At 43.0% G+C, this 22,368-nt stretch overlaps 1 protein-coding gene across 2 annotated transcripts in view; it reads left to right on the forward strand.

Annotated features, from left to right (window-relative positions):
- The window catches only part of exoc6b (exocyst complex component 6B), a 129,593-nt gene that overhangs the window by 90,545 nt on the left and 16,680 nt on the right, over positions 1–22,368 (forward strand). For both annotated transcript variants that reach the window (XM_085450662.1, XM_085450663.1), the window contains one exon: positions 465–538. In XM_085450662.1, the coding sequence (XP_085306788.1) occupies positions 465–538 (74 nt within the window). The remainder of the gene's footprint in view (positions 1–464; positions 539–22,368) is intronic.

Genomic DNA, 22,368 nt, shown 5'->3' on the forward strand with positions numbered 1-22,368 from the left:
TTACTGAGCCAACTGACGCCAAGACCCTAGTTCACCCTCCGTACGACCCTGACGCGCACACACAGGCCTCACGTCTGGGTTCAAAATCGAACAGCTAAGCCCTGTACAAGCAATGCGCACACACACGCACGCGCGCGCTAGCCTTAAAACTCTGACATTATCTCCTTCACTTTCACCAAGTCTGCATCACCCCAAACACACACACTTTCACAGGCACGCACACACTCTTTTTCAGCAAGACCTAGCGACATGACTCTAACACCCTGCCCTCCCCTTTCCTCTCCTCCCTCCTCCCCCCTCCTCCCCAGGCTGTCATTTGTCTGCCAATCTATCCCGATGCATAGCAAATCCGACCAGGTCTTTTATTATTCTGTTTTTCACCCTCTTATTTTTTTTTCCTCCTCCTCCTCTCTTCCCTCTCTCCGGGGGTGGACTGGGGGTGGCGGGCTTGTATTTTCCCACAGGTTTTGCCAGAGCCGGCCCGGTCGCAGGCTTCCAGGGTGACACGTTGCTTCTGGCCTTCAGTGACTTGAGACAAGTAGGTCTTTGTCTCCCTCGTGGTCCTCTCTCCTTCATTTTCTCTTTCTGTGTGTTTTTTTCTTTATTTTTTTATTTACCCCACTATCTTTTTTTTCTGCCTCCTCCTCCTCCCCCCCACTTCCTTGTCCTTTTCATCCTTCTCCCATCCTCCCTCACACTCCCCTCAACCCTCCTCATCTTCACCCTTCATTTGGTTTTCTGATTTTATTCCTTCTTCGTTTTCTCTTCTTTTTTTTGTTATCCCACATCCCAGTCGTCCTTGCTTTCTCCACCCTTTTGTTTACTTACTGTGTTTATCTGGAAGTTTCTAACATCTAACATATCTCTACTGCTGCCTTATCTCTCATCAAATTCCTCACACATTCATTGCGAGGAAGTGACGATGTTTCGAGAGAAAAAACGGGAAACCTGAATGTTGTAACGAACAACTGATGCTTTACTGTGGTGAAAGGTTCAAGCAGATTTTCATGAATGCAACCAAAGATTTAAATCAGACACATCATAAATCATCCACCTCCAACTGGTCGAGGGGGATGGCTTCGCCTTCCTAAGCCTGGTTCTGCTAGAGGTTTCTTCCTGTGGAAATAGTTTTTCCTTCCCACTGTCTCCAAGTGCTTGCTCAACTCCTAATTGATTAGCTTTTCTTTCTATTACTGAAGAGTTTCCACCATACAATATAAGTCACCTTGCGGTGACTGTTGCTGTGATCTGGTGCTATATAAATAAAACTGAATTGAATTGAAATAACCTGTTTAACATTGTGTAGGTTTGCCTTTGTTCTGCTAAATTGTTCAGTCTGGGCCTGCATTCAGGGCCTCTGGGAGTCCTTGCCACTGAAGTCTTTTACACACACATCCTTTGGGTGTCGTGGGGCGGGAGCTTCGTGGATCCGCGTCTATCCATACTGGCTCTGATTGGGATCAGTGGACTTGAATGAATGTCTAGTCAAGGTTCAAGGTTCTTTATTTGTCACATGCATAGTTATACAAGTATAACACACAGTGAAATGTAGCCTGACACGCTCCTCGACATGTGCAAAAAATCACCAACACCTTTTTCGTGTGTTCTTTTGAACAGTTTGGAAGTGATTTGGTTTCTCACAGCAGTCTCTCAGAAGAACATTGCAACAAGTGTAAGAAGATAGTGAGCTTTATTCTGCTTACCTGAGTGTTGTAGTTGATTGATGCATGAAGTTGCATATAACATTTCTCTGATTACGCTGCAAAAGCAACAAAAACATTCAACTTCACCACAACCAGAACTGCCCCTGAGAGGTGCTGACTTGTGATCTGCTGCCATCAGTGTGTAAGTGAATGGGTGCAGACACGGGTTTCTGCTTCATCTGGGAATCTGCAGCATTTTTACATATTTATATCGACCACATCTATAGACAGTGTCCCACATTTTGACTGGGTTTACCTCACAGAGATCCCTGCTGAAAACCCACAAATGAATGATCAGAAAGAGCAGCAGCTGAAATAACAGTTAAAACCAGTTGTTGCAGGTAAGACACAGGCGGTAAAAGGCCTAAAGCACCAGAAACACCACAAAAAAACAACTTCAGCCTCAGTTTGTGTATATGAGAAGTTGGAACACACAATAAAGCTGTCAGGATCAAGGCCAGTGTTTAGGGCTGGTTTTAGCATTAGTGACGTGTCCCGTGTTGTCTCTTTTGCCCAGTTTCTGACTTTCTAACACACGTCGCTGAAGCGGCCTTCATATTGCGCCCTGTGGCAATAAAGTGGGTCCGCGAGCCGGATGCTGAGAAACAGTCGAGTACAGGAAGCGGCCCGATTGTGTGCTGTGGGCGTCTTGTTTTTGGATCCTGGGAAAAACAGAGCGGGGGACAGAACTGGACAACCCCGATGAGAATCCAGGACGCTAGGCGAAGTTGTGTGTGTGGGTGTGTGTGTCGATGTCACATATTAACTTTGCGAAAAAAGCATTTGGCAAGCCGGCGCCCACGTACGTGCGCGAGAGCACGCAAACTTGTGTTTGCCGTCGCCGTTTCCGAGGCTCTGGCGCGTTCGTGAGTCGCCGCCGAGTGTGTGAAACTGAAGCGCCGTTTGTGTGTCTGTGTCATCGCTGAATGTGTGAAACGGGGCGGAGAGCCCGACTAAAACGTTTGTGTGTGGCTTTTCTGGCTGCTGCGTGTTTGTCATAGTTGCTGTGAAAGTGTGTGTCAGTCCAGTGAATGTGTGAAACAGGGCGGAGAGGGAGTCAAAGTTTGTGCTCGCCTTTGATGTGTGTTTGTTGTTGTTGAGTGTGTGAAAGTTGGTGGAAAGTGTGTGTTTGTATTTTTGTGTGTGTGTGTGTGTGTGTGACAGCGGATGACGGATGGGCCGGCAGGACGGAGCAGGGGACGATGAATGAGGTGACAGACAGAGACGGATAGCCCTTTATCCCTCCGTCACAATCCCTCTTTCTCTCTCCCTCTCTTCTCTTTCTCCGCCTGTCGGGATGATGCAGTGCCTCTTGTCCTCTCGCTCGGAGGAGGAGAAGGAAGGGGGGAAGATGGGGAGAATGAGAAAAGAAAAAATTGCATTCATCCGGCATTGATGTTTACTTCAGCTACCCCCCTCCTTCTTCTCTCTTCTCTCCTCCGCTCTTTCCCCATTTTGCTCCCACTGCCCGCTACCTCGTCCTCTTCCTTCAGCTCCATCCTCCTCCTCCTCCTCCTTTGTCAGTGATCAGAATCAGTCGACTCTTTTAGCGTTATTCAGCTCCTTCGCTCTTTTATATCTCTCTCCTCCTTTGTTTTTCCTCACCATTCTTCTTATATCAAAAGAAAGAGCATTCCTTTCCCCCCCAAAGCTCTGAACGAGCTTTCATACGTGACGTCGGTGCGTACACATCTGCCCGAGCGCATCTTTTCTTGTGTGTTTGTGCGAGGGTCGATTTTTCATTTTCCTGTGTCGACTTTCGTATGTTGGCGCTCTGTGAGTGTGTGCGGGTCTTTGTGCAATATGTCCGTGTGTGTTTGTGTGTGTGACCTGATTTTTGAATGGCCGATAAATCACGCTGACGGGTCCGTTTGTTGGGTGGTCGGGTCCCGGTGTTCTGGAAGGATCCTGGGTCCTGGGACAGGGCTGAGACAGGAGTTCCCCTAGGACACACACACTTATGCACTTTTAGATACTTGGATGGACACACACACACACACACACCGAGCGCGTACAATCGATGTATACGGGCAGCTCAGACATATGTCATACCTGCAAAAAAGTTTTTTTAACACCATTAAGCATTTTCTTAAAAGTACAGCCTGTTTTTAACTCAGTATCTGCATTTTGGAGCAGATAGCCACTGTGAGGATTGGGGGAAAAGGCCATGTGGGACAAAAGACTTACAAGTCTCCATGTAAAGATATAATAGACGTACATGTATAAACTTTTTGTCCGATCAGAGAAGAAGGAAGAAGGAGGATCCCTGTCAAGGTGCTGTCGACTGTCAAAATTTAGCTGGAAGCAATAATCTTGTATGCTCTATCAAGTGTTTTCAGCTGGCCCTTTTTTAAATAAATCAGTAATAAGCATTTGGGATTTTTCAATAGTCAGTGCTGCAGGCACATTTCAGTCAATACCCCCCAAAATTAAACTGTATCCTTACTGATTCCTGAAGGCAGGAGGTCTCGAGTTGTGTTTGGTCAGAAATACGTCCTTTTTTTATTGTGACAAAATGAAGAGAGAAACATGAGAAAAGTAAAGTTTTTCTATTCTTTATACAGTGCAAATTCAAACATAAGACCCAGGGTTCCAAAATTGACCTGGCAAAGACTCTGCCCATTTGACAGCTTGAGAAAAGGATTACATAGGTCCTAAACTTTTTTGTGCATTTTCATATGTCTGAAAGCTCCTGTAAGTGTGTTCGTCCTTTTCTTCTTCTTCTTCCTGCTGCTCCCTTTAGAGGTCACAAAATCGGGTCATCTGACTCCATCCCTCCCTATCCCTGCTATACTCCCAGGTCACTCCAACCCTCTGCATGTTTTCCTGCACTACATCCATGAATTTTCTCTGTGGTCTTCCTCTTGCCTGGCTCTTCCATATTCAACACCCTTTGCCCAATATATCGACAATCCGCCCTCTGTAGATGTCTCTTGAAACTTTGATACTTCAGCCACAAAGATGGTGATTTCTACCCCCCGCTTCTGGCAAAACCCTGATGTTTGTGTGATCCTGCAGCTGCTAGTGTACATGCAAAGTTGGACACAATGACGTTAGTTAGGCCCTTAGCCTCCCCCTGGAGCGTAGGCCATCCACTGCTGCCTGCCAGCGCTTCGCTGTGAGTTTGTCATCGATGCTTCTGTAGCAGTTAGCTGTTTATAGAGTGCGGTTGTTGGTCCCATGCCCAACCGTCCTACTCTCTCATCCTGGACCTGGGACAAGGCAGTGGTGGAGTTTTCCCAAAGATTTGGGTTGATAAGGTTGATTTGTGTTGGGTGCATTGCCTTCTTTAAGCAGCTATGCATCAAATTAACTTAAACAAAGAAAGAAACTGTCACTTTTAGTATTCAGAATTTGCCAACTTTGAGTCCCACAGTGAAACCACTGCAGGCTCCAAACAAGACAAGTTCATGCTTTTATCTGCAAAATCACCAAAAAAAAAAAGAAAAGGGAAAAAAAGGGCAGTGTCACACCAGCCAGAATTCACATTTTCATGGCACACTACTCAAGGCTGTCTAGAAAAAGGCTGATTCACTGTAACAACAAGCTTCTCTAAGTTGTCAGCAGCTTTCTCCTCTTCCCTATGATTGCTAAATAATTTGTTGAGCGTAGGAGGCTGATTGTGTTGGTGTGTGTATTCAATCCCCAGGTTGTACTTTTCCACAGATCCTATCAATCCTCCTATATTTAGAACATTCAGAAGTCTGTGGTTGCTTCAAACCTTTGGCTGGCCCTCTGGTGTGTGTTTGTGTTGCGGTGTGGCTTCCCCCCAAAAAAACGCTTGCAACAGTGGAGTTCCACTCATCCCCTTCTCCACTCGTTCATACGCCAGGCATGCATTCTTCCACCTTCAGCCCTCTCCCGTCTGTGTGTGTGTGATTGGTTTCATTCCTTCGGTTGACCACAGACAGTCAAATTCCACCCATTCATCTCCTTAAAAAATAAAATGTCATTTCTTTCCCCTTTTGTTTTTTTTCCTTTTAAACCATCTGTCCATCCATTTTTTTTTTAACTGCTTACCCAGGTCAGCTGCCGATGGGGGGGGCACTTGCGGCCCTGTGCAGTTGAAAGTTGACCAACTCCATATTTTTATTTTAGGATTCTACTAATGTAGCGTTGCATGATTCCCAGTTCTAAATCATCCATATTTGTTTAATAATTGGGCCTTAAGTTCATCCTCTGTCTCCTTTTAAGTCAGCTTTCTGCTGATTGGCTCCCCCTCCCAAAATGTTTAAAAGGAGGTGGGTCTTCCCTGATTGTGACCCTATTAAGGTTTTGCCTCACAGAGATTTGAAACGTTGTTAATGTGTTTTTAAGAGTTTGGAAAAGGAGACTGGACTTCTGTGAAGACTTTTCAACCGAGAGGCTTCTTTAGTTCTAAAAGAAAAAGGTGGAGAGTCCCAGATATTTAAACACTAGTGGGGATTGTCCCCTAGAAGGTAGCTGACCCGCTATTAATCATGTGTCTGATCGCATGAGCCAAGGTTCGAAAAAAGGCGGTTTCGTAGTGAAACAACTGACTTTGCCTCACTTTATTATGCGACCTATTGAGGTCACCTGACGCAAAATGTGAGTGGGGGTTAAGGCACCTGAGAAAGGATCTCCAAAGTGGATTGTGGGTGGCAAACAGTTCATGTCGTACCACCCCCTCTGTTCAGTGATGGTTGTTCACAGTGAGCCAGAACATTGACACCCTTGAACGAGTAACCTTTAACCTTTAGGTGCAGATGAGTTCATGCTCTGCTGAGGTGAGTGGCTGCTTGGTTTCTCCAGTTTAGAGGTCCAATGGTCATGTTTCATATGAGAGTCCAACATTCAACATTATATTTCCACATGTAAGTGGAATGCAAACCCAAAATACAGACTCGGATGTTAGAGTGAATAAACAACAGCAAATTTTTATTTGGTGAAAACAGCAAAATGTGCAGCATTAGGGCAAACTAAGGTTTTTAAACAAACTGGAGAGTAATCCGGAGAAAACAGCTGGGGCAAAATAAGAAAAAGCAGACATTAATCACACAACACAGGAGACGACTAACTAAAACTACTAACTAAAAATTTGAATTCTCACTTCGATGTTCTTTGTTTCTGCTCTGTGCTTCACTTACTGGCACCTTTTCATTCCCTTTAACTTCATTCCCTGTCGCTGTCCTTCTCACTCCTACCCCAACTTGTAGTTCTTTCCGTTGTAGTTGTCACCGTCTTCCTTAAATTACTCCGTCTCTCCGTCCGCCAATTCACCACTTCACGTGCTGGATTTCAGCGGTCAACATATCACCCAGTTCCCTTTCTAAGCACACACACAGTCGTGCAGACTTTCAGTGCCGTCTGCCCTGTGTCTGACGCTCGCGTCCATCCCGAGCATTACCTCACGAGGCTTCCCCCCTCACTCTCCAAAAGCAACATGTCACAGCATGACGACTGCTCCCCTTATCCCAACTTTGTGTGTGCGTAGATTGACTGGCGTGGCCAGTAGCGATTATCCAGTGACAGGATAGCAGATTCTCCCCCTCTGTGTGTGTATGTGGAGGCAGTACACAAGCTAAGGGAGGCAATGAGGCCCAGTGGGAGAGGAAACCTCCATCTCACCTCCTCCTAACCCAGACTGACAGAGCAGTGGGAGGGAAACGGGAGAGAAGTTTGGAAAAAGGGAAGGAGTGATGGAAAGAAACGAAGATATGGAAAACACAAGCTGAATGTATCAGAAGTTCTATTATTTTTCTGAACTTGCTATTTTGATCGTCTTAACAGTTTTAGGAACTCTGTCACCTCATACCCCCGGGGCAGTCCTTGTAATTTCTGCTGTCATTAAGTTTCTTTCCTGAAGGTTAAAGCCATTAAAGATGATAGCGAATGATAACAGTATGAAATTAACTGTGTAGGCCAATTAACTGTGAAAGTCCTCAGAGACTTTCATTTCCAAAAAAACACAAACTGCAAATGACGTTAATGCTGCAGCTTTACCTCATGACCTCATATCTCGGATACATGAAGCTGTTTGTATTCATCTTACTTTTTGGGTTTTGCTTTCCTCTGTCTTGTTTTCTTTTACCCATCTTTTTTTCAAAGTTTGGATTTGAAGTGTCTAATAACGTCACATTGAAGAAAAACAAAGCATCCTTTCCTTTAAATGTGCGCTTTAACTTTAAATTAAGCAAAAAGTTTGCTAAACTAAGTTTTTGTTTCTTTTAAAAACAGATAACTAAACCAAGCCTGGCTTGACTCACGTTATAAATGCATACGCTGTTTATCCCAGATCAGAAGTTGGAGACTTGCAAAATAACCCTGATTAAGCTTTTATTCATGGGACGACTACATGACGATAACCTCACGTAGTGGATTAAATTTCGCGACGTTTCAAAAAACGAGGGTTTGTTTCTTCCTCGGAGAAAAGCTCTTGGCTCTCATTCAGGCCTGTTGTATCAGTAAGAAAAACAACTTGTACAGAACAAGGTCGTCCATCAACACGGCAGGAAGCCTTCACTTGATTCCACCACAGTTTGTTTGTCGACTCACTGTTCCCCACTGGAGTGCACATGCTACTTAACGCTCCCCGCTTCCTTTCAAACGTGATACGCTCCTGCAGGAAATAATCCCTCACAACCATATTGTCTTAGTAACTTTGTTTATGCTCACATCGTTAACCCGAAACTTTGTGTTGATCATATCAGGTTTCTCCTTAGTTTTGGCAAAGTTTTTACTTCAGTCCTCGAGACGGGGATAAATGAATTTTCATTTTAGCTACTGCTAAGCCTGTAATATGTCAGTGTGATTTATTTCTCGAAGTTTGATCCACAGTCTGTCTTTAGCCAAGTTGACCTGAAAACTACACCCATATGGGGAAGAATGAGAGAGAAGGAAAGGAGCGCATGATGTTGGTGAAATAGGGAGGGTTAAGTAAATGTTCTGAGGTAGAGCAAGTAAGGTAGAAAGAGCAAAAGCAGGGGTTTTCTTACATTGTTATGCGCTGAGTAGGTGAGTTGGTAGGTAGGCTGATAGATATAGTAATGAAGGTGGATATATAGATAGATGGATGGGTGGGTAGATGAGTCTTCTTTTTTCTTTCTTAGTTTTAGTTCAGTTTTATATTTAGGAAAAACACAATTTAACTGAAATAAATTGTTTTTTTTTTTTTTTTTTTCAGTTTTATTTTCTAAATGTTATTTTTAGCAAAGCAACAACAGGACAGGAGCTGCAGATGCAACAAGAAAAGCAGGACACGCTGAAATCTTTTATTAAATATTTTTGTTTCATGTCACTTTGAACTTTGAACCCAGGTGTTGTTTGTTTGTAATAGTTCTGTAATGTTAAAATGTGCTTATAATCCTAAAACAACTACCACTAATAATAATATTGGTGATTGTAATTCTGGAAATTTTTGACCACTGTTTCATCCTGATGCTGCTGCTGCTGATGATAATGATGATGATGATATAATGGTTATAAGGATGATTGTAATTAATGACAGCAATAAAGAGCAAAAATATTGTTGATCACAATAATAATCCTGATGATAAGAAATTAAAGACTGTTTTAAATCATAAAAACTTACTGAAACTCAAATTCAGAACAAAATAAATACAAAAATAATGAATGAAACTAAAAAGACTTAGTTTAGTCAGGAACAAGATTTAACATATCATATATGAAATGTTAATTTTATATGCTGTAAATTTAATGTAAACAGAAACCGTAGAAAGGAAAGAAAGACCTACTAGTGCACGGGAACTAGACATCCCTGAAGCTGCTTTATGTTCTGCCGTTTTGTTCCCATTTGCTTTTTAATGTTTGTGCTTACTGCTTTGACAACCTTCATTGGCTGGAAACTGAAAAGCAAGACTCCATATGAACACAACGCTTTCCTACCTCAAACTCCGTTTGAGCTGTTGACCCCGTTTACCCGTTTATTGCAACGTTTTACCAGGTCGTATGCTGAGGCTTGCTTATTTGGTGACCTCTCTTCACTCTTTGCGATGTTTTCACACAAGAGAAAGATGCCGGGGAGGGCGACGTGAGGCAAAAGGTAAAGAGAAAGTGAAGGATTAAGAGAAGGGTAGGACAGAGGTGAGGATGAGGACAGGAAGAGATAGACGAGGTCAGAGGAGTGGAAGGAGACAGAAAAATCTGCTACCATCACATTCCTAAGAACTGTGGTCACGCTGGGACAGCTGCAACATGGGCGTGTGTGTGTGTGTTTTTAGGAGTGTGTGTGTGTGTGTGTGTGTGTGTGTGAGACAGGTCAGAGTCAGGAAAGGGACTGCTGACAAGACCAGGGTGAACCGTGTGTGTGTGTGTGTGTGTGTGTGTGTGTGTGTGTGTGTGTGTGTTAGGGTTGAGCAGCAATGACCGCACATGCAACAGGTTCACCTCTGACCTTTCAACTCCTCACCAGACTCAGACGGATGGGGAAAGAGGAGAGGACGAGCACGTAAGGAAGATGAATGTAAGGGGTGGTGGGAGAAAAGGCAGAGATGGCGAAAGTACAAAAATCTTAACAGAAAGGCGGAAATGAGGGGGAAAGTTGATGCGCAAGACTCGATGAGGAGGAGATGAATGAGTCCAAAGGAAGATGACGGGAGGAGATGGAAGTGGAAAAGAGAGAAAGCATTCTGGCCCGATTCTGAACTCACCGAGTGACAAAACGAGACATGAATGTGTGAAGGAAAAAAAAAGTTGATGGAATGGAGCAAAAAAGCGAGGGATTGCAAGTGAAAGAGTGCAGTCAGGTGAAAGTGATACGGCGAGTCGAACGGACGGACAGGGTGGTCTCTCTCTCCACTGGTCTCTCCCCCTGTCTCTCTACCTCGCTCCCTCTCTCTCTCTCATCGGGAGGCTGACACTTCTCTTCATCCGTTTGACCGGTCACAGAAGGGGGGATGAATAGAGGAGTGGAGAGGGGTGAAAGAGCGGGATGAGCGGAGAAGAAAGGGGCCGAAGAGAGGATGAGCAGCAGACGGACATCTAAATGCTCGCCTGCCGATCTTTTGGAAGAACGAGCGTGCAGAGGCCGACACACAAACAAAAACAGGGATGCGAGCAGTTTGCACAAAATGCAGCAACACATTTGCTGGTAGTGGACATCCATGCGTGCAAACTTGGGTGTGGAAACGGGGGGGGGGGGGGGGGATGCTCTGAAACGTTGCTTTTGTTAGCCCTCTAAAAACTCTCAAACACAGCAATAGTCCTCCGTGATGATGGCCAACAGCTTGAGAGACTTGCCGTGTAACCACGCAAGCTCGTCCTGGTTTTCTTGCGGAAACCTTGTCCTATGTTTCGCCCATGTTTTGTGTCACTGATCTTATGAAGTTAAAACTTAATCTGCTGACTTTTTGTTGTGGAAATATTAACTTAATAAGCAGGTTATGTGGTTTTTAATGCTGTAAACATGATTCTGTGGTTCTGGACTCCTTTTTGAAACCTTAATTTTTTGTTTTGTTTTCTTAAAACCTTTGGGGGTTGGTGGAAGATCTCTGTAAAAGCTGGATCTCTAGTTACACAAAGTTATTTTCACTAGTTTCCAAGCCCGAAGGCCGCAAGTGCCTTCAAATCTATGGGGATTAAATCACCTTTGGCATGAAAACAACTAAAGAAAAAAAAAAGAGAGAAAATGCAAAATATGACTGCAGCTCTACTTTCGAGTGATTTAAAAAAATGTTGCATGCAATATGGATAGCAGTTAAAGGCAAAATGAGTTGGTGCTTACAGTCTTCCTACTTTAGTGCCAAACCTTTAGGTCATCCACCGGTTGTGAGGAGTAATTTCCCTCTCACTCTCTCCGTCTCTGATGGTCTCATCTGCTTCTGCTCTTCCTCCACTTTCTCTAAATTTCTGCCTTAAAGCGTGATTGCTGGGCATCATGGGGGCTGATGTCTCAGACACAGAAGCACGCATTCACACGGTTCACAATAAGTGCAATATAAGGTCAGCGGGATAAGTAGTGGTGCCAGGGAGGGGTGAGAATCTGCCGTCAGCCCCCCCCCCCAAAAAAAAGACGCTTATCTAATGGATCTGTCTCTCACACAATTCTCTCCTTTTCCACAAACACTGAAAGTCTGCCGCATACACCTGTCCTGCCTCTTTGCTTCACACACATTTCTGCTCTTCCCCTCTTCCAACAGGTTCAGACCATAATAAAGCAGCCTGCGATCCTGTTGTGCTCGAGATAACGCAGCAAAAAGCGGCTGCTGCTCAGACGCGAGTGTAAGCTGTTATTTATCTGGGAACGGTCACTTAAGTGTGTGTATGTGTATGAGCGTGTGTTTCTCGGCCCCTGTCTCAACTTCCTGTCCTGTCTGTGGCCAGCTTTATCGGCGTGACAGCAGGTCAGGCGGTGGTCACGGCAGCAGGGGCTATTCACTGACCTGATTGGACGGGGTGGGGAGCGCTGGCTCTCTACTTCCGACCAATGGTCAAGTAGCGGTCAGAAATTGGGGGGGGCGAGTCAAGGTGGCTCAAACTCTGATGAACGCAAACACACCATGAGCTCTCTCAGACTTTGATAAATAGCTTCACGCACGCAGTCACAGATGCAGACGCGCACACGCTGAAGTGCCTTTTGTATATATTTTGTTTTTAATATGCACATACAGTGGCCGCGCTGTGACCCGGTCAGGTCATTGTTCTGCGTTATCAGTCCCGACCTCTCCGTCAGTCTCCTCCGATATGACCTACATGTACACCCCTTCCTGTGTGTGAGAGAGTGCGGCTGCGGTCATTCTGTGGTCAAACCGAAAAACCCTCCAACAGCTCTCACCTTTCAACTGTTTCCTGTTGTTCGGGGGGAGGGTTCGGAGAGCTGCAGAGCGATGCTGTGAAGTCTCATTTTCCTGGATCTGCAAATTAGATTTTTCACAGCAGTTAAATCATCTTTTGAAGACTAGTCCGGGGGCGAAATTTGACTAATTGCATGCACATGCTCGCAAGCCTTTGTCACGTGTTCCAGTTTAACCCAGCAGTGGCTTTTTGGAGGTCGGGACATCTTCGGATTTACCTTTAGGTTTCCTTATTCACAGTTTGGGAGAAGCGGCTCCAGCTGACTAAAATATCTCAGATTTATATATTTATTTATTTTTATACTTTTAACATTTTGTTTCCTACCTCACTGTCTGCTTCTAGACTTTTAGACTAAAAACACCATGTTACCAGATACTTTTGTCCTTAATGACGACGCTTTAAAGTTAACTGAAACAGGTTAAAGAAACTTTTATGGACATGAAGAAATGTTGAGACTAATATAAAGAATAACAGCAAAAACAACAGAACTATCTAGTAAATTGACTAAAATGAAGAGGTTTCATGAGCTCTTCTAAATTTAGTGAACCTTTCTCAAAAATGTTACTCCTCTTGGTTTTTTCTTTAAGATCCTCTGAAGATATGTTTTATGACTTATTGTAATCTCATTTCATCATTCATAAAATCACTATATCTGCAGCAGCCCAAAGGAAATTTCACCTGAACTTAAACTTCCTTTATTATGAGAGAAGAGGTGTTACATCCAGCTTGGGTGTAGCTGCTGCTATGGATCGTGTGAGATGATTATCAGACCAAAAATACTGAAATGCACTATTTGATACATTTGCAACATCTAAAGCACCAATAAGGGAAGAGTAGATGAGCTGCAGTGGATTACATGTCAGTGTTGAAACCTTATTCCATAACCTAACGTGTGGAGTTCAGTAACTCTGGAAATTGTGCAGCCTATGAGAATTTGGTCAGATAGCCTCTATTCAACCTGCATTCCACCTTCATAATTGAAAATCACACTATTTAAACACACGATGTCTCCTATGTCTCGCCACCATCCCCCTCCACTATCCTGGATACTACACCTTGTAAAGTGAAAAACACCGGATTGATTGAGTGATTTGATTTATATTTATTTGATTAATATTTCAGGTAAATCTACGTGTAGCATGCTAGGAACTCCAATTGTTTTACCTTAACACAGGACGTTTAGCTCAAACCTGCAGCATACACCTGGTCTTTGGGCCAGATTGAGGGCAGATCACATTCTTGTCATAGGCAAATCTCTCTGAAGTTTTCTTTTAACCAGACCAGGACCATCTTCTGTTAAGGGCCTGTGTTTTAGTCAGGCTACAACAGAGTTCCCCTCAGGTAAATGCATGCTGTCTTTTGGAGCAGCTATGGTAAAAATTTGTTATTAAATTCATTTAAAGGGACTCGGTCTGCATAGAAAAATGTGAAGGAATTGCAGTGCAGCGTTGTATCAAGACTCTATCAAAGTCTAATAAATGGACAAACCTCACATGAACTCCTGACCCAGGATTAACCTCTAAAAATAAGTGTGTGGACCCAAATTGATTTTAAGAAAGTGGCTGAGTTTGAATCGACCTTTTTGAAAAAGTGCCTGAATCTAAACTGAGCTCAGAGTGCAGCTAAAAGCTGCTGTTTTTCTAGCCTGTTTGTTTTGGAGTATTCTGTCTTTATTTGCTTTATCAGCGCACAGAGCAGCTCCCAGCAGGCCCCTCTTGACTTCAGCCTGCACTTGTTTATCGTCTCCCTGTTTCTCACTCACTCGTTCTTCCTCCTCCGTAACATCTAGTTACCCTCCGCCTGACCTCCTGCTCTCCCTCCTTTCCCTTGCTCCACCAGTCCTGTAATATTCCCCCAATCATTCTTTTTGAGTTTTCTCTCGTCCCTCTCGTTTACCTCCTCTCATTCTCTCTCTCTGGCTCTCTCTCCCCACTTCGTCTCTGTCCATGTATGTCTCTCGCTCGCCCTCTCTCCGTCTGTGCAGTGTCTAATTGACAGCGCAGACCCCTGGTTGAACCACCAGCACTCTTTTCTCATTTTTGTTTCTTTTTTTTTTCCTTTTCTCCAGCAGTCATTCCATTCGAGTCCTCTCACTTTTTTTTAAAGCAGGTCACACAACTTCTCTAACACTCCTGACGAAGAACAAGGGAGGATGAATAGGTGAGAGAAAAGGTGGGGACAAGGACAAGATGAAAGATGAGAGGAAGGAGGGGACGGATCCTGAAAAGCTCGTTCTTTTAGGGTAGCTCAGAGTTCAGAAGCATAATTCATTTGGCAGACGTGTTCCCATTCCTCTTGCTATATTGTGTTGTTGAACTTGAGAAAGCTCTGCAGCACTGTCGCCTTACAGGAAGCAGGAAGATGCATGACATCTTCTTCTTGTGCTTCAGTGGGTTTCCTCCAGAAGTTCTGCTTTCTCCTGCCCATCTTGGTGGCCCGAGGAGGTCAAACGCACTTCAAGTTCAGAAGTGTAATTTATTAGTTGCAAAAGCACACAAAAGGCAACACAAGTTGAGTAAAACAAAAGGGAAGTAGGTCAAACACCAAAAGCACATTCAAAAAAACATAAAAAGCTCATAAAACACAACAGAAGTGACTTAGGGGAGACAATAACGCGATGGGACAGCTCGGGCAAACAACTAATAGCAAACATTTATGTACATCAGAGAACACACGTTAGCTTGAATTATCACACTTCTTTCAAGTATGTCTCAGGCACGATGATATCCCCATATTGGTGTCCTTCCTACATCATCTTAATAATGCTGGTCCAGGATCAGCATTGAAAATGACCAAGCTGTCTGAGCATTCAGTTAGCATCCACGAACTTGGCTAATGCTTTTAAAAATTGCCACTAGGAAACAACTGTGAGTAGCCCAATTTTGGCTAACAGCAAACACAAATTGATAATATAGTTATTATATTGTATATAGGTATATTGTACAAAAATGGTCCCAGGGCCTGCCAAGGGTTTTAATAAACACTTCAAATGCTTGCCATTTGTTACAGAAGAGTTTTTATGTCTTTTCTTTTTCCTCCACATTGAAACTCTGACATCACAACACTATGATTGGACAGTTGTTGTTGATCCTGGACCAACATGATGATGATGCAGGAACAATATCAACATGGGGATAATCAGTGTCTCGGTGCAATCCTTTGCTTGTCTCGATTTCTGTCACTTCTGTTGCATTTTATTCAGCTTCTTCTGTGTTTTGTGTGCTTTTGCAGTAGTTTTCTGTTCATTGGTCTGAAATTACATCAGGACATGTCTGAACTGCAACCCTTTACTGACTGGCTTTTCTGTCTGCGCATGAAAGGTTTTTTTGTTTGTTTTTCTTTTTAAACAGTAGCTGGCTTTCCACAGCCATGGTTTTGCTTTTACTCCCAAGAACAAAGACCATCAGCCTAATACTCTGAGCCACAGCCTGCTGAGCCTCAGGAAGTAGAGCAGTTTGTCTACCAATCTGAATCTTGGTGATTTCTTGTAGTATCTTCGGGCAAGATACTGAACCCCAAGCTTCCCCCAATGCATCCATTCCTCGTTTCCTCTAACGTAGATCCCTCTTGTTCATTCATTCCTTACCTCACCCCACCACTCCTGCTCGCCCTCCTTCTCCAGCCTGCTGGCTCACTGACCCAATAATGATTCTAGAAGGTTGTTTACGTTAACAATTTGTGTAATATACCTTAAAGTAAACATTATTTTTACCAGCTAATGACGGAAATGATTCAGTGAGTGGCTGAAATGCTGCAAGCACTAAGAAATGTTCTCGATTGCAAGCCACACACCCAGAGTTTAATGCTTCTGAACTTTCAGAAAGTACCATCCCCCTGAGCAGACCTTTATCCCTGCAGTGGAAGCACAGTGAGTCCATTCAGAGGATTCTCGTCACTGGTAAAGGCTTGTGCAGTAAAAAAGCAGCTTGTAGCATGACCAGGAAACAAAAAACTGTATTTCACAGTCATCCTCAACAGATCAGAGTATGTTTAGGAGCCAAAATCATATCCGGAAATGACCCACTGCTGTGTTTGTCTTTGTAGTGAGTATAAGGATATAAAACATTACTGAAACTGGTCTAAAAGAAACGGCTGTCTGAACAAACAGCGTGTTTAATGGTGAATTAAAACCATTTAATTCTGGTCACATTTTTCCCAGTACTTGTGACTCTGTGACACAAATACAGCAGTTGCATCATTCATGTGGTTTCTTTTATTTTTTTTATTATTGTAAAAATAATTTTTGTGTCTCCTTAAAAAAGAAAAACCTAAACATTGAATTCATTAACCTAAAAAACAAAGGCTTTTTTAAGGCTTGAGAAATTCTGAGACATTCAAAGTAATTTAAATAGTTTACCCAAAAGCCCCTGGCATTAATATCACCAAGCAGGTTTGCTGAACCATCAACACTCATTATGTTTTGCAACTGGGATCCCCTGAGCCAATGCACTGTTTCCTTTCTGCCTTCCTAGTGACGAAATGGGAAAATGTAGATTAGGGCCGTTCCACCCAACTAAAACCAGTATCAGGGAGTAGTATGTGAAGAAGTAAGTTTTCCTCAAGGTGCCCCACATCCTGCACCTTCCAATGTTGATATAAAGATTTTCCCGTTGAATTTCATTAATTCAAGAAAATATCCATGTTTGTTCATCAAACAGCATGAAATGACAGGTAACTGTAGAGATTTCTTTCCAATAAAGGGAACAGGCTTACTGCCTTTCACCGTAGGCACCAATCGTGCTTTGTGACCCGTTTCTATGTCAGTGTTTAAAACAACAACAATCGGTGATTAGTTTTAGACACTGAACCCAGCCTGATTTGCATGCATTTCGGATGATATGATCTACATCAGGGAGTGCAGATTAGCCCATAACATTGCAAATCAACTTGTTGTTGATGTTAACAACAATTCCTTTGTGTTAATGTTTATCCGGGGCCTCGACCAAACCACGAAACCAAGCAGTTAGCATCCAAATCCCTAATCACTGACGTTTTTTTTCCCCTTCAATTTTGATTATTGTGCAGTTGATGTTAAATTTCATTCAGAGTGACATGAAAAAAGAAGATCTTAAAAATCTAATTTTGCCTCCAGCTGTAAGAACCCTGGTTACCAATAGTAACCCACTTGCAGCTTCTCACTTGGCTGCTAGTTTGGTTAGTGTCCGAAAAGTGGAAAATTCATGGATTGATATTCGTCGTCATCGACTGCTTCCAGTCCAAGCATTCATTTACTTATATGAGTGTTGTAAGTGTGCTAACATGAGCAGGCTGATAAAAATATACTTGTGTACATCAATCTTCTGTAAAATAAGCAGGTCAGAAAATCAATTTTATCCATTTGCTGCGGCTTCTGTTTATTATTCATTTACTGGCAAGAGCCAGGAATGGGTCACTGAGCAAATTTAAACCATATTCTATCTGAATATCAGTCAGATTCAAATTCTCCTGTATGGTATACATCTAGCATGATTAAAGTGCTTTTGAGCAAGCTTCTCTTGCACACTTCTGGCGTCTCTGTGTGCGTGTGGAGGAAGCATAAGATAGCTTCCCTCAGGGAGCGATAACGTATCAGGATTTTATCTGCACTTTGCTTCGTGCACATGGCGAGCAGTCGACCTGCAGTGGAGCACTTTGCTTCGTGCACATGGCGAGCAGTCGACCTGCAGTGGATAAATGAAGTGCAGTGCGCACAGCGAAGCAGTATCACAGCGGAGGTTGTGCTGCGTTGTGGTCACTGGCAGCAGCGTGCTGCGGCTGTGGAAACGAAGCAGCAGGCAGATGTACAAAGATACAAGCTTTTGGTTTTAATTTAACTCCTGGCCCTGCAGTAAGAAAGTGAAATTAGTTCCCTGTTGCGAAGCGATAAACATCCAAGTGTGCTTCATTCCATTCATAGCTCGAGATTGAGCGATAGTGTTCGAGCTGGAGGGTACGGGGGTTATGTGTAAGCCTTTCACATGCTGACATGAAGTTAGAAACAAATGTTGGTTGAATACGACAACAAAAAAGAAACCAAGAGGAAGAAGTTTCTGTTTGGCACTTAAAAAAGTAAAAGTGGAGGTGATAGTAGCTAGTCAGTATAACCTCTGCATATGACCTTTGACTTCTTACTTACAGAAGTCAAGAGCTGACTTAAGGGTTTTCCTGCAGATTGTCAGTGGGACTCTGTGGCAGATAAGATTGAGCACGCTGGTGTCTAAGCGGACTTTCTCACACTGCATGGGACATTGGTGCTAAAATCGTCAATAGATTTTCTCCCTGCAGCTTCTCACAGCTGCTTTTGTCTGTTTCAAATTATTTCAATGAAATCTTCTGGGGGCTTTAGGATTGTTTTTCAGACAAAACAACCAAATGAAGGACATCACCCTGGGCTCTGACGAATCAGAAGAAGCATTTTTCCTCCGAAATGATAATGAAAGTATATTATTTCCAGACTAAAAAAACCCAACCACGGCAGGATATTTGTATGTTTGTTGTTACATGGTTTGAATGTAAAACCTTTTATGTGTTTTTGATGATAGATCATTATTCACTTTAGAGCAAAAGAACAAAAAAAAAGGCTTCCAGCCATATTGGCTTCACAAATGTGATCATTTAGTGCTGTAATGCAGAACTGCCAGACTCCCAATCTATGGGTCATATGCAGGCTTATTTCAAGTCTGCCAAACTAATAAACCCACTGCACAAATGACAACTCTAAACGTATGTTTCTTTTAGTGTAAATAATCACGTTTTAAAATGTTCACATTTAATGAACCATCCATTCACAAAACAGCCTAAGAGTTGTCTTAAGGTTTTAACCCTTAACAGCCTACTAGGAGTAACCCTTGAAGTGGTTCCTGTCATATTTCAGGCCTAGAATAAAATTAATGGGTTTGTGCTAGACGGTGAGGGGGGGTCTCTGCCTATTCAGGTACCCTTGGAAAAACCTGGAAACTATTCTAATGCTCTTCAAACCATCTCTTTATTGATATATACAGAGGTCTCAAAACACGTCATTAACGTTACTGGGGAAGTCGTCAAATGTTGTGTGCATGGTGTAAAGAGTTAAACACTTGTACGAAGGCACCTGGACTGGGACTTCTTTCAGGTTCATGAATTTAATTTCTCATTCTGGAGGCTTCTTCATGTCTAAAGATTGCTGAGCCCCTGTCACAGTAATGACCCACACCTCAATTCACACCATGTGGGTCACACGAGCCATCACAACGGTATTACAGGGTGGGGTCGATGACTCTCACCTTAAAAGGGACAACTGGCCTATTAATGCAGGTAATGCTGCTTTATATCCGGAAGTCGGATGCCGGAGCTGAGAGTGACATCACTCCCGATTTGAGCACATTCCAGTAATACAACACTAAAAGCAAGAATTTGTTCTCCTCTTAGCAAGGTCACACATGTGACACAATAAAGAATTGTGCTTCATAATAAAAATGCTAAATGTAAAATCATTATAACAAAAAATACACAAAAGCAAGTTTAAGAAGATGAGGTTTGAGCTTGTTTGTATTTAGAAGAGGAAGAAAGTTTAAGAGTCTGGAGGCTGCTGCTGCAAAAGCTCTGCTTCCTTTAGTTCTCAGCCTCGTAGCTGCACGGCCAGCAGACCCTGATCGCATGACCTTGTGGAATTAGCAACAGTGTGACACGAGAGTAACCTCGAAGCGACGCTCTGAATAACCTGCAAACGTTCTAGTGAGTTTGCTTAAACAAATGAATGATGGATTACAATAACTGCATGAATAACAATCTGCAGTTCAGAGGGAGACACAGTGGCACTTAACTTGGGAGTATTTCTTAAGTGACAAAAGCAAGAGACAACCAGAGATTGAACATGAGGATCGGTGCAAGCGTCACCAACAGTCAACCTAAAGGTTTCTGATCATGTGCATTGCTACCATCTCGGATTGTGGGGTCCGTGGGACCGCTTCCAAATTCTGCTCCACATCTCACCTTTAACCCTAAAATCTGGTGCAGAGTGGAAGCCAAAAGTATGGATTGTGTCAGGAAGAAAGCAAGGAGCTGAAGGATGACAGACAGCTGCCGTTGTTTTTCATGCTGAAGGTAAAAACTGCTTTCTCAGGCAGGACGACCACCGTGACGGGCAGGTGTCGAGATGCTCCCTCATTATTTTCCGCCTCAAATAGCCAGCATGTCCTCGCCTCCTTTTTCTCTTCTGTCTGACCTTAAACATACTCCGGACGCACAGACCTAACTGACAGGTGTGGGGGTGGTCTTTGTGTGCTGATGGTGACCTTTGAACTTTTAAGTGAAAAGAGGACTTAGCGATGAAGCTGGTGATGGACAGGTGTCAAAGGAAACGATTTAGCCTTGGAACAATTTGAAGCATTTTCTCTGCTTTGCTAACCTTTGACCTTTTAATCTGCTGAAAGTAAAATGTTAGATAACAAAAATCTTTCACTTTCTCCCACAAGCAGAAAAGAGAGAGAGATTATATAGTGCTGTGAAAACGTAATTGGTTTGTTAATAATCAAATTGTTTTGGAAAGCTTAGTTTAATTTCACTAGCCACACTCAGGCCTACTTATTGCCCGAACTGTTGAATCAAGAAATTACTTAAGTAGAGCCTGTCTGATAAAGTGAAGCACGCTAAAAGATCGCAACACATCATGCCATGACCTAGAAAAACCAAAAGCCATTTTTAAGGCTTTGGGCCTCCAATGAACCACAGTGAGAGAAATTATCCACAAATGGAGAAAACGTGGAGCAGTGGTGAACCTTCCCAGAAGTGACTGACCTACCAAAATAAGGTCAGCGTTCACAATTCAACAATAAGAAAGAGTCTGGGCAAAAATGGCGTCCGTGGGAGAAAACCTCTGCTATTTAAAAAGAACACAGGTCCTCTCACATTTGCCAGAAAACGTCTTGATGATCCAAAAGAATTTTGGACAAATATTCTGTGGACAAGTTGTTGGAAAATTTGAGTCTAATCTAGTTTAATTCTAATGTAAAACCAATGCAGCATTTCACAGATTGAACATCATACCAACAGTCAAACATGGTGGTGGTACTGTGATGGTCTGGGGCTGCTTTGTTGAATCAGGATGACATGCTGTATTTGAGAAAACCATGAATTCTGCTCTGCACCAGAAAATCCTCAAGAAAAAGGTTCAACTATTAGTTTTTGTCCTGAAGCTCAAAGACACAAACTAATAGTTTAACCTTGGGTTATGCAGGAGGAACACACCAGCAAGTCCACCTCTGAAAGGCTCAAACAATTCAAATGAAGGAGAGGCCTAGTCCAAGACTAAAGTTTGACATCACAGTCATGCTCAAAAACCCTCCAATGTCTCTGAATTGAATGAAGAGTGGACCAAAATTCCTCACGGTGATGAGTTGAAGGAAAAAACAGTTATCACAAATGCTTGATTGCTGTTCTTGCTGCCAAGGGTGGCACAACCAGTCATTCGGTTTAGAGAGCAAGTAGGTTTGGATAACTATTTCTCCTTTATAAATGTAAACATCATTTAAAAACTGCATCTTGTATTTACTTGGGTTATCTTTGTAGATTATTAAAATGTGTTTGATCTGAAACACGTGACAAATATGCAAAGAGATATGAAATCTGGAAGAGAATAAATACTTTTTCCCAGCACTGTACGTGCAGCCTGGATGCTAATTCCACTTTATTCCTGTAACAGGGATCTCAACAGTGCCGCTCTTGCTTTTAACAGCACTTCACTGGGAATAAAGACAAGAGTGATCTCACATTGGGTGACTGACGCACGACGGATGAAGGCAGTAGATTTGGATTGTGGAGATGGACGGTGCCAAAAGGGCTGCTTTTCTTGATAAAAGCCTGGTGCACTTTCCCTGCTTTTAGCAACCTTTGACCTCTCGCCTGTCAAATTTTGAGGGGCACAGAGAGCTAATAG

Source organism: Copadichromis virginalis, linkage group LG3, assembly GCF_057382275.1.
Source record: "Copadichromis virginalis isolate Kocher_CV1m ecotype Utaka linkage group LG3, C_Virginalis_male_GT1.1, whole genome shotgun sequence".
In the NCBI taxonomy this organism is placed as follows: domain Eukaryota; kingdom Metazoa; phylum Chordata; class Actinopteri; order Cichliformes; family Cichlidae; genus Copadichromis; species Copadichromis virginalis.